Genomic DNA, 13,443 nt, shown 5'->3' on the forward strand with positions numbered 1-13,443 from the left:
TTTTTCATTTCTCCCTGTTAGTGTTTTCCACCTTTATCTCTTGGGTGGGTGTGAAAAGCACTTGTGTTACATATTTATAAATTCTAAAAAGTACATTCTTCTCTGTTTGATAGGGTTTTCTGATAGCATGTCTCTAAACTATTTTTATTTTACGTAATAAAAAGGAAAAGGATAAAAAGTTGTGTTCTGTTTACTTTTCTCCAATTCATACCGCTTCCTGGAGATCACTTACTATTCTGTTTGGTACATGAAGTACCGAAGGGTAGGAGTTACATATCTGCCCCAAGGAACTTGTAATCTAATTAAAGCATATGAAACTGCATTCTCAGATCTCAGTGGAGCTGTTCCACCTTTCTTGCCTATATATTTGTGTGCAGTCATCTGAGGACCCAAGTAGCAAATTGGAAGGTGTAGTGGATTTGATAATCAGTTACTGTTCTCCTCGCAAACCACCATCACTGCTATCAACAGACTTCTCGTGTTGAAAGTCTGGTTTTGAGGGAGCAGCAGGCCATACTCTGAAAAAGGACCTACATCTCATGAGGTAACAGCAGAAGTAAAAGCTTGCATTCCTTTCTGGAGAAGCCTGTAAGGAACTAATAAAAATCTAATTGTCTGCACAGATGACTTCCAGCAAGTTGTGATTATAAATAAGATTTTTACCATAACATCGCTTTTGAGAAATGGATATTGATGGTTGATAAAGTAGCTTATTTAGGATGCTTTTTACCTTGCCCCACAAATAATCCAAGCAGTTACCTGGCATATGGTGGAGTTGGCATGAGCCCCCACCTACTGATAGCTCTTGAACAGCATCCTAGTGCTCAACTGCCTTCTAGACATGACAACAGTGAGGTCACAGAGTCAGGTGAAAGACAGTGCTGCAATGCATCATGCTGTGCAAAGGCAACTATGGTGTATCTATCTTAAATGCATAAACATTGATCTGATTAAATTTTTTACATACATACATATTGCTCATTGGAATTCATAATACTGTGCTAACTTCTTCAGTCTGCCAGAGTTTGAAACTGCGGCATCAAGTACTTAATGAACAGATTCATGAGTAATCTCTAGAAAGTGCTTAGAATTAAGGCCAAATCTGAGGAGCTTTGTACTTCTTATGACATTTTTCCCCCCTTCGGCTTTCGTATTATGGAAGCCACATGAAATCAGCAAGGAGTCTTAAATTCATTCTTTGAAGGTATTAGAAAATGCTGCAGAGCACTGTGCTTGCCTTTTTCTCAGAATGGATGGTATTTATTTGCTTAGAAAAATGAGGGTTGGATTTGGCATCTTTGCTCTATGCAGTAAATTATTGTTACTAGGTAAAGTGTTTAGTCTCTTTAATAGTACTACTCAAATCCTTGCTTCTCAATGGAAAACTTATAAGAAGCTCTGCAAATCTGATGGAATAGAATCAAAACGGTAGATGCAGGGAGTATAAATCAGATAACATCCTGTTGGTATGCAAATAACAATGTTACTGACTTCTTCTCAGTAAGCATTACAATCCTGAAAATAGGACCTCGGGTGAAATGGTACTTTGGGTTTTCCCTTTTTTCCCAGTCATGTTTCCCCCGACAGATATTGTTTGAAATTCTACTAACGTGCTGTCTTTGTTTCATATTTTGCAGGATTATGACTTGAGCCAGCTCCAGCAGCCTGACACTGTGGAACCAGATGCCATCAAACCTGTTGGAATCAGACGTCTTGATGAAAGGCCAATTCATGCAGAACCTCAGTATCCAGTCAGATCAGCTGCTCCTCATCCTGGGGACATTGGGGACTTCATTAATGAGGTAGAAGAGTGAAAAAGAGTTTCCTCCTAAGATCTGATAAGCTTTTATATTTTGTTTATTCTACTCTGCATGAGTAGCTGTTATGTTAGAACATAATAACTTTTTAAAACATCCTTAGACAATTAAAATTGTCTTGCTAGACAGAAGTAAATATGTTCTTTTAAAGTGCAGGCAAATTTAATTAACTTATTCAAACAGAAAGAGAAGATATATCAATTAACTTCTGTACATTTGTATTAATTACATTCATAATATGTTATCAGCTGCAACCACAGTATCTCCAAGCAGGATTATTCAATGGGTTCCAAGTAATAAACAGACTAACAGAATTATAGTATAGTCTAAATTCATTTATTAATTCACAGTAATTTAATCACGGAAGAAGTTAATTTTCATTCTCCTCATACATTACCCTCTGAATCCCATAATAGTGGAAATTCAGTACCTTCAATAAGACCAAAGGAATTCCATGAAATACGATTAACAAGCAGGGCAACTAAATTAAATGTTATGTAAGTGCTTTTAATACTCCTTGTCTTGTCATAGAGCTTTCAAAGATTTTGCATTATTTTTGATTCTTCAATCTAGTAAAGATAAATGTAATTAAGATTCAGACTATACCACATTACTCACAGTTCTGAAAGAAATGCTCCTGCAAATATTTGTTTCATTATTTCTGTCAGTGGTCAGTCTTAAATCATTGGTGTTGTGGTACTTATGATAGAATGTGTTTCTTGTGCTTGCTGGTTATAGAAGAAGAATGCTAAGATGAAATTTACCACAATTTTTTACCATATTCCCTATATGAGTAATTGTAGTTAATTATTTTGTGTAATTTTCTCATATCTTCTTTGGCAACTAGACCTGGACACATTCTGCAGTGTATTACAGAATTGTTTCTGCCAGTGTGTTTATTCTTGTTTGCCTTGAAGAAAAATCAGGCTAGTATACTAAAGTCTTTTGTGTTAGAAAGCTGCAGAAAATTGTGTTTGCCACTTTTATGGTGTACAGCAATACGACTGTAAAAAGACCTACAGGAAACTGACTAGCAGGAAATGTCCAAATATTCTTATACAACATTGTATTTAAGAGACTTCATGTTTTTGCATGTATTACGCTTCTAAATATCACAGTTACAACTGGCTTCTGGAAAATAGTGGAGAAACAGGGCAAAAGGCCCACATTGTTGATCAAGGCAGTGTACACACAAAAAATTCCTTGTGCTTCCTCGTCTTCTTCCAAACAGTCAGAGATTCCCATCCTGTTCTCACCCAGCTGTGACCAGAGACTGTCCACCTGGTAGGCAGTGGCACAGAACCCCGACTTCTCTTGTTAACAAAGCAACTGTCAAGCTCTGTTACAGAGCAAAGGCAAGGAATGAGTGTGTTTCTCCTGGAAAGCCAGAAAGGGGCCAGAGTTTGTCTAGCCTCCTATAGTTTTTAAATTACTTAGCAAGCTGTTCTTGCAATATTATTTTTCAGTAGGTTATTGCTCTTGAAGGTGGGGGCTGAAGAAACTACACTTGCTGGCTTGATCTAACCCAATATGTTTATATCACAGTACAGATGAGCACGGAGCTGTTTTCTTCCTGCTGTCTACTGTATTATATTGCTACCTCCCTTTATGCTTCCCCTTGCTGTCCGCCAAAAAAGAAAGCTTCTCCCAGCTATTCATACACAGTAAAATAATATCGTTAATGTCATTGATTCTAAGATAAACCTTGGAAATATGTATGAAGTCAAAGAAAACATGGCAATTTTCTTGTCTACAAGTTAGCTCAGAATTAATTATATCCTCTGACTGAAAGGAACTATATGAGGTATTTTTTATGTTTTAAGCATTATATATTTATCTCTCTTCTTCATAAGGTATTTCTTAGGATTTCAAAGCAATTGACAGCAAATTTCCTAGCAATTCACAGCAAATCATTTTAATGGGGGACCTAACCCTCTGTCTAGCAGACAGTAGCCACCCAAAGGTTGTCCATGCTCTGTCTGTTTTGCCAGAAGTCTGAACAAATGGGCATTTTATTTCTCTAAAATAGTGTCCTCTTAATTCGTGTTTTATGTTAAAATTTCCCATGGTAAATGTGATTCTAAAATGTATGTTGGATGTGTTTGGGAAATATATCTTTCACAGTAGTATTCATTTTATAGTTAAATTCCAAAATTATCAGTATCTAGAGCATAAACATTGAGGCTGCACCGGTTTCAGACTCTCTTCAGAGATCTCCCCTCACAGTCCCTGGTAAGATTATAGCCAAACAATTTTTTAAGTTTCTCTCAGCTTTACTTGAAGTAAATGGAATAAATATCTTGAATAAAACCTGTACCAGATGTTTCTTAGACCAGTTCACCCAGCAGATAGACTGAGCTGTAAGAATAACATAGCAAGATAAGAAAGAGCAAAGTTCATATACCTCTGCATCCAACTTCATTATTATTAGATGCAGTTTTTCCTTGGGCATTTCTAACCCCAGCCACTCACAAAACTAGCCCAGTCACTAGCTGAGCAGGGAGAGACTGCCTTTGAGTTGTGAGTACCTTGGTAGCAAAGTCTGTATTTATCCCCTTCATTTGAAAAGATACAACACTTTAGGACATGTCTGCTCTTTTGGAGGACTTGACCTTATTCCCAGGGATGCTGCTCAGTTTGATCCTTTGGGATGTTGGTCCGTGTGCGAGAATTAATTTAGTCTGTTCAATGTTCACCAGCACCTCAGAAACACAGCCAGCATTGTTCAGATTAGCCTCTGAATTACTCCAGACTTTGACAAAAAAAGAACTATAGGTCATTGATTTCAATTACTGGTGGGTTTAGCTACTGTTGCCAAGAAAGCATGTTTGGGGTTTTTTCATATTGTTTTTATTACGGAGTTATAAAACAAAAAGTGAAAAAGACCTAGTGGGTCATTTTGGTTTGTTTTTTGACTTTTAGCAGTACTCCATTTTTCCTTGTGTATTATTTTCTAGTTGTCATCCATTGTGTTAAATCTACTTAACTCAATGAGACGTACATAAGTAAGAGTATTTTGCAGTGTTCTAATGACTTCTCAGTTGAAAAACAAGTTAAAAGCATGGTAAAAAGTCATGTGTTTTTATAACACTTGGTTGAGATAATATATACAGAGCTATGAACTGTCTAAAATAAAAAGGTTCCAGAGGTATCTTATAGTCAAAATATGTTTTGCAGGCATAAGCTAAATGACCTAGGGGACTTCGTTGTTTTGTCTGTTTCAACGGATAGACGAATCTCTAATTTAAGAGGGGAAGGGAAAAACCTCCTTTTCTTCCAGTCCACTGTACAAACAAGTCAGTGAAATAAGTCATGTGTTATTAAGAATCCTCTGTAGACCTTGTTTTCCGTTTTGAGCCTTTTAAAGCATAACATGCAGTGTGTGGAGCATAATTAACACTTAAAATAGTCAGGATTTGCACGACAGTATAAATTAGTCCTGTTCGAAGTAGCTTTGTTAATCCTGTTTTCAAGAACCACATATATTGTCCCTAGGAATCGCAAGCAAATTATATTGTGGTGGAGAGTTTGTGGCTAAGAATATGTTTATAATCAATAGAGGACATAGCCTGAGGTATACTAAATTTAAATTACAAACTAAAAGTCTCATCCCATGAGGAAATGGAGGACCCTCGATTCATCCTTAGTAAACGGCTGTTGATAGAGTGCACCTCTGTGCAGAATTGAGTCCCTCAATATTTTCTGTTTTCTCTTGTAAGGTCAAAAAATGGTTCCAGATATAAACCAATTTTTTGTTTCCCTGGAGGGCTCTGTTCTTCCTTTCCTTCTCATCAAAAGTGTGCTGAATCTGATTAAGTAATAGGATTAATGAAAATAAAAGCATTAGGTTTTGTAGTGTTTCCTGTTAATTCAAGATTTGAAGGGTTTGCTTTCCTTTGAGAGAAATTGAGAATGCTGCACATACTAAGGCAAGTATAACTTGCTCCGTAAGTTCCCCCATTCAGCCCCTTATCTCGTTCTTAATGAAAGTTGCTACAACTTTATATAAAAGGGGAAGAGGAAAAAAGTGAGACTGTGACTCAGTCTGTCCTAGGTCTGAAGCTTTGTGTTGCCATGGTTCTTCTGCGACTGCTTGCTGTGCACTGGTGGGATAGCAGATGCAAGGAAATGTGACTTAGTCCACTATCCCAGCAGGTTCCCCTGGTCCCAATAACGTGCCCCAGAAATTCTGTTGTCACATGAGCTTCTCTCTACAGTGAAGACTTTGGGTTTTCAGATCAGGAAACTGTAAACCAAGTAACTCTAACAACTCCGCTGCTCTGAGATTCTTCAACACATCTGGCAAAACCTGAGATCTCTCTTCAGACACCGCTAACAAGACTATGGCAGGAAAATCAGTAGAAGCCCCTCCTGGCAGCCGTTTGTTGCCTTTTCACTTGTGCTGGTACCACCCACTGAAAGGAGTGGCATAATAAACAAAAAAAGTGGCAGTGCTGAAACCAAAGGGAGCTTTGTAAGCTGATATCGCTGCCAGAGTTGTCAGACACGCTGTAGAACCCAACAGCAACAGCCAGAAGTAGACTGGGTATGTTCAAAGCATAGGCTTAGCAGAGGGAAAGCAAAAACATCATAGTATTTCTTTCTCGTTTTGATTTGTAACTTGCCACACAAATATAGCAGAAAGCTTGGTTGTCATTTGAAGAGTTAAGACACTAAGCTCAGTCATTACACTATGAATCTGAGGAATTTTAAACCAGAAGTGCAAGTGTTAGTGTAACTTGTGCTGTGTGCTTGAATCAATACCTCTGTAAGGTGACCCGTAGGTCCATTCTCTGAATGCAATGGATTACACCGCTAGGACAACCTTTGAAACAGTGAATTTGTTAGTGAGATACTATCTTGTAAGTCAGTAGCTCAAACCAGTTTTCTTTTTAAATCCTATCATGATACCAACAGCAAATTGAAACCAAAAATTACAACTTCCCTTTCGGAAAGGCATATGGAAAGAGGCTCCCTTCTGCCTTGCCATGGATGGCTGATAGGTATCAGAATTCCTGCAGTGATGTAGGAAAATGTTTTGTTGACTGATTTTATTAATAAATTGTTATCCCATGGTTGGCTGACTGTAAGTAGGCAAAACTGCAGGGAAATAGCATTTCTTTTCCAAACTGACTTTCTAAATTACTTTAACACATGGATACCTGGGATTCATACCTCAGCACTCCTTAACCTCAAGTGCTATTTATTCCCCTTTGCTGTCACCTGTGTTCCAAATGCATGGGTGTCTGTCACCCCAAGCAGGCTCAAGGAAAGATGTAGACACCATAAGGCCATTTACTGCCGAAGAAGTAAAGCTGAATTTGTGCATCAGCAGCAGAAGTTGAGAGAAAGTCTTAGAACTGTCTGCTGCTTTGAAGTTGGTAAGGAAAGTCTTCCAGCACTGGCGATTGCCTTTTCGAAATCTCAGATCTTTAGTGCTTATTATGGCCATCAGGATGGGAAATGCCAAAGAAGAGAGATAACAAGCATCACTAATTATTCTTATCAGATAATTCAAAATTGTGCTTCTAATGCAGGCTATTAGTAACCTGCTTGATGTTGTTGCACTACATGAAATGATCATTTCAAGTCCAAAATGTGTTCTTGATTAGAGGTCATTAGTTTGATAAATATGCTGAGCCTTTCCACCACTGATTTGCAAATTATTTTATGTACATTTTGCACACATCTGAATTATTTTAGATAGGCAAGAAAGAGCCAGGATTTGCTTCTACCTTATCAATGCCATATGCTTTAATTAATGGGTTTAGCTATAATACGTATTTCTAGAAGAAAAATCAACATCTGGTTCCATTATGTCACATTTGGACTGAACACAATTGAGAGTAAAACAGACTTTTCTAAAAACAGAATATGTTAAATAATTTGAAGGAGGCACACTCATTCCTGCAAATAAGTGGGAGTATAATAAAGCCATTCTTTAAATAAATAAACATTAAAAATTAAAAGTAAAACCAGCACAAATAGCACTGGTTAAAATTAATAGTGAGCAATTTAAAATCTCAGCACAGCCTTATGGAATTCTGGAAGATACATTATCCCATGTCAGTGACTGCCAGAGTTGATCGTATTCAAAGTGGAAGATCTTGAAAAAAATTGCTAATCCCAGGGAAGAAACTGTGAGGCTGAAAAATACAAAACATAATAGGGCTTTTTAACTTCAGACTGCAGCCTTTTTATAGTCAATATATAAATCTTCCCTGAATAAGCACGGAGCAATTGTCTCATATTCTAAAATTAGTTACTCATATAGTTGTTTTGATTTGGGCTTATGTAAGAAAACCGGGAGGGAAGAGGCTTTTCTCTGGAAGATATGTGGTTCTTTCCTAGATTTTCCTCTCACTCTGTGTTAGTTTTAGTTTGGGTTATTCAGTTCTATAGACTAGAAATCTAAAATTATTGAAGACCCGCTATTCCTGTATTGATAACTTCAGTACCTTGAAACAAGGAAACAAAAATGTTTATAATCTTGTATTTAGCTTGGATATCACCGTGTGCATGTTTTTTTCTGAAGAGGAGGTGGAATCTCATGGATAGCTATGGGAGAACACATAAGGCTTAAGCCAGCATACCATATCTTTTTTCTCACAGCAGCTTGCAGAGGTGCGTGAATTTACAGGACTAACTAAATAAGGATTTTGGCACATGCAGATGGACTGCAGGCCAGAAAAGTCAGTGGGTATGTTATTGACCATGTGAGATGGCTGTTAAAGGGAATCTGCGCACATGCCTATTTCTCCTTCCTCGTTTGTCTGTCTAACCCTTCTCATATTGCCCATGCTGCAGGTTGTGAGCTGTATAGCTCTGAAATTGTTTGTTTATTTATTAGCTTTGGTCCCAGTGCCGTGATGCTCTGTTAAGGTTTTGTTAGAGCTGTAATTGAAGCTACGTTCAGAATGTCCAGTGCTGCAATGCTGGAAACCTGGTCGTTCTAATAGGGGTTACAAAAATATAAGTCCTGTTTTGCACCGAACAGGAGAAGAGGAAGAACTTTGTTTTCTCAGGTGCTGCTTAATAGATGGCTGCACTGCCATATTCCAGTTATGTTTTGTCTTGCTCTCAGATACAGAACTTTATCTTCTTTTCTCCCTCTCCTTGCAGGGACTTAAAGCAGCCGACAATGACCCTACAGCCCCACCGTATGACTCCCTCTTAGTCTTTGACTATGAAGGAAGTGGCTCCACTGCTGGATCCTTGAGCTCTCTTAACTCCTCAAGTAGTGGTGGTGAGCAAGACTATGACTACCTAAATGACTGGGGCCCACGTTTCAAGAAACTTGCTGATATGTACGGTGGAGGTGATGACTGAACTTCAAAGTGAACTTTGGTTTTGGACAAGTACAAACATTTCAACTGATATTCCCCAAAAGCATACAGAAGCTAGGCTTTAACTTTGTAGTCTACTAGCACAAGTGCTTGCTGAAGGCTTTGGCTTAGGCTGCAAACCAATTTGGGCTCCGTGGAATATCAGTGATCCAATGCTGTTTGGAAAAAAATATTGAGCTCAGTTACACTTGAATTTTACAGTACAGAAGCACTGGGATTTTATGTGCCTTTTTGTACCTTTTTCAGATCGGAATTAGTTTTATGTTTAAGGCTTTAATGGTACTGATTTATGAAATGATGCATTAAAGAGACAAAATATGTTGGGGTGGGGAGGAGTAAGGTGAAACACAATATGCTTCAACATGCATTTGTTACATCGCATTGCTTTTATTAAAATAAGGAGATTAAAAATAAACAAAAAAATCCTCATGGAACAGTTTTATTATCTGGGAGAGAAGGCCATGAGGTGGAACGGTGTACATTACTTCTAGTTTTAGATGTTAGGGGACTTTTTTCACTAAAATTCTAAAACTTATGCAGCTGGTTGCAAATAAAGGGAGTTTTCATATCACCAGTTTGTAGCAGAATTGATTTCTTTTTTCTTATGCTAGAATGTTAGACACATTTTGGTCTTAATCCATGTACACTTTTGGTTTTTTTTTTTTTATTTTATTTTTATTTCTAGTATTTTTTTTTCCCACTTCACTGTAAAAAATGGTATGTGTACATAATGTTTTATTGGCATAGTCTGTGGAGAAGTGCAGAAACTTCAGAACACGTGTATGTATTATTTGGACTATGGATTCAGGTTTTTGCATGTTTATATCTTTCGTTATGGATAAAGTATTTACAAAACAGGTTGCAAACAAGTGACATTGATTCAATTGTTGAACTGTAGTTAGAGTACTCAATATTTTTTTTTATTTTTATTTTTATTATTTTTTTTTTGTTTGGGGAGGGAGAAAAGTTCTTAGCACAAAAAGTTTTACATAATTTGTACCAAAAAAAGGGGGGGGAGGGGGAGGGGAGTTGACCTGATACTGGTGGCACGAGAAAATATACAGTATGTTTTGGGGGTGGGGAGGGAAGGGAGAAGAAGCTTTCAAACTGGAGAGACTTCTGAGAACAGCTTTGCCTCTGTATTGTGTACCAGAATATGAATGATACACCTCTGACCCCAACGTTCTGAATAAAATGCTAATTTTGGATCTGGTGCTTGGTTTGGCATTTTTTCTTCTACCTGAGCAGCCTTGACTATAATAAATAAAAAGTACACACAATGCGTTTGAGTTTTATGACGAGTTATGTGCATTTCTCCAGCATTTCATACTTACTACTGGACTGAAAATAAGCTGCATATAGAAGAAAGTATGGCACAAATTTGAAAGGCAAGTTCCCCAGTAAAAGCGAAGTAACTGCGCTGGGATTTCTGGAAATTCACAGTTTTCAGTTCCACATGGGTGGCTAGCTGTTTCGTTTAATGTGAATTATTTAAATAATAGAACTTGCAATATTTTTGGTTCATTTCTAGACTGACAGTTTAATGATTGTGTGATTATGCTGCGGGTTATGTAAATAATTTGCAGATTGTGGCAGTCATCTGCCACCTGGACTTTCTTATGCTGAAGTAAAGTTAGCCCCTGCTAACGTGAGTGCACACCAAATCCTGTCCATCAAGGAGGTGCTCGTGGTCATGGAGCTCTATCGAAAAGCCCCATTAGGAGATTAGTCATTACTAAACATGTTTCTGACCTGTTGCAATGATTTATCTGCAAACAAAGTAAATGTAGGTACAGCAGTTCTGTCTTTGTTCACTTGCAGCAATCTGCTCGGGTTCAGTGTCTACTTTACAGTCATTAAGGACCTAATTATGAACAGTATGAAGCTCAAACTCAGCAGAAACATCGCAGTTCCTTACTTCAGAGAAGGGGAGCAGCAGGAGGGGGACCGGCCTCCAGGGCTGGCATAGCAGCCTTCTGTGCTGGGACAGCTGGGTGGGCAGGGAGTTAATCTGGGTAATGCTCTTCACTGGTGCCTCTCCAGTGCTTCCTCAGCACTCACACTGTATTTTACATAATTTGACCGTGACTTTGGGAGGTAAATCCTGAAACCCAAGTTGGGGAGCGTTAAACGCTGCATGTGGGGTTACTCCACTGCACTTTTTGTGGGCATGTGTCCTTCCTTCATCTTGCTCCTGACAACAGGTGAGAGGTCGCAGTCCTTGGACTGGGATATAGTATTTCAGCCTCTGCCTGGCTGTCATTTATCTCGTGCATTTGCGACTATACCTTGATGCTGTAACAAAGACTTAATTCTTCAGTAGTGTGTCAAAGTTGTCAGTGACCACTTGTAAACTATTTCCATGTTCAGTTTGCAGAGTGAGGGGAAAAAAAGATGTAGATAAGGACACAAAAATGAAAATCTGACCATGCAGAGTTAAGTAAGGAAAATTTTGATAAAGGGCAGGTTTTAAACTGTAAATGCATGTTAAACAAGCAAAATGTTGCTTTTAACACATTGATATTCTCTCTTATGTAATTTATGTATTTTAAGAGTAATTCTATTATTGTTACTCGGAACCAACTAGCAACAAACTAGAAAAGCTAGATGAACTTCAAAAAATACAGAGGGGGAAAGATCTGTGAAAGATTTCCAGTTTGAGCTGTAGCACATTTTTTTGTTAAAAGTGGGCAGAGGTTATCTTTTATGAGCATTTGGCTCTTCTGTGCAGCAGTAGGAGCTTTATCTTGATCAGACAATCTTCCAACTTTATCTGCAGCTGCTTTGAAATTGTAGCAATGGTTCTCAGACCTAATGGTAGATCATCGTTATGTCTGCTGAGCAGAACAAAAGGCAAATGATTTTTCTGCATCTCAGATGCTTATGTAAGAAGTAAAAAGACATTTGAACTGATCCTCTTTCATCAAGTTTTGGTTTGGTTTTTATTCTAGAAATGGGCAACTAGGTTTTCTACTCATGGTACATGCTTCAATCCCAGCAGAGGACTGCACTGAGAGGAAGATGGCTGAATTTTGACCCTACAGTTATCCTGGGAAATTTTCACAGCCTAATTTGTAAATGGGATTTGGCAGTTGAACATATTATCTCTGCCATGTAGACACCATATCCAAGGAACTTACTGACAAGAAATGAGGCCTTAGGAAATTTCACATCTCAGTCTTTCTACAATTCATATTTCCTTTCAATGATAGTCCTTCATAGCCTGTATCCTTCTGAACTTCAGGTTCAGTAAGGGTGAAGAAGAGTGATTTTGGGGAGTAAACATCTTAAATGGTTACCAATGACTTTATGTGTGGATGGTTCTAGCTTACTGTGTTTTCTCTGTGATTGCCAAATATTGGTGAAGAATGCTAATACTCGTCCCAAAACCAGTCTAAAGTCTACTTACTATGCTGTCTCCAAATAATTCAACTCCAAGTGGTTCTTCTGGTGCCAAAGTAGTGAAGTCACTAAAGGCACATGAGGGGTGCTCGTCGGGAGTTCTGTAGTATTTTTTTTTCAACCTTAACAGATTCGTTACTCAGAAGAACAATGGTATCTACTCTGCCATGGTCCCATTCACCTTAACACACAAGGGAAAACCTCTTCTGACGTGATGAGACACACATCCTGGAAGGGGTCTCTCAAACTTGTCTGTGGTCATTAAAGATGTGTCATGTAAGCCACTGCCAATTCTTCATTTATCTAACTATTCCCACCTTCCTAAGGAGCCTTCCTACTAGCAGTAGTAGTGTGGTTTTCGTAGGTTTTCCTTGATGGGTCACAAATGCGAGAGCAAAGTCCCTGCTTTTACCTCAGTCAATATTTACTATTGAAATAAAAATCAGGGAAGTCACTCAAATGCTTTAATACCTGATTCACAGTGGTATATTTTATACACAGTTTTCAGCCAATGACGATACAGATTTTGTATGATGTCCTTACTTGTTTTGTTTCCTCTACATTTATTTACATAAGCTTTAATTTTTAGTCTTTCTGTAGAAAAGATTCTTTCCTAGGAATTTTGTTAAAGCATAGGATAATTGTCCTTTACTTATATCTCACTGGAATAATGAAAATCTTTCCCCTTAGCAACAAAGCTAAGGGAAATAGAAGTGGTGAAGAATGGCTGAAGAAAAAAGGCTAAGTGCTCCCCACAGGGACTCAAGGTGCCTTCCATCATACAGATAGGGAAAGAGCATCCCATTTGTTAGGGACCCTTTGATTAATCAATGCAAGACACTCTCCAGCCGAGCTGCTGCATCTGTACTGGCCAAACA

At 38.1% G+C, this 13,443-nt stretch overlaps 1 protein-coding gene across 1 annotated transcript in view; it reads left to right on the forward strand.

Annotated features, from left to right (window-relative positions):
- The window catches only part of CDH2 (cadherin 2), a 60,913-nt gene extending 50,539 nt beyond the window's left edge, over positions 1 to 10,374 (forward strand). Inside the window, exons 15-16 of the mRNA XM_027887574.1 lie at positions 1,638 to 1,802; positions 8,940 to 10,374. Of these exons, the coding sequence (XP_027743375.1) occupies positions 1,638 to 1,802; positions 8,940 to 9,146 (372 nt within the window). The 3' untranslated portion in view covers positions 9,147 to 10,374. The remainder of the gene's footprint in view (positions 1 to 1,637; positions 1,803 to 8,939) is intronic.
- The last annotated feature ends 3,069 nt before the right edge of the window (positions 10,375 to 13,443 follow it).

The sequence above is a fragment of the Empidonax traillii genome, unplaced genomic scaffold (assembly GCF_003031625.1).
Source record: "Empidonax traillii isolate 1590-97213 ecotype Southwest subspecies unplaced genomic scaffold, ASM303162v1 scaffold215:size2007263, whole genome shotgun sequence".
Classification (NCBI taxonomy): Eukaryota; Metazoa; Chordata; class Aves; order Passeriformes; family Tyrannidae; genus Empidonax; species Empidonax traillii.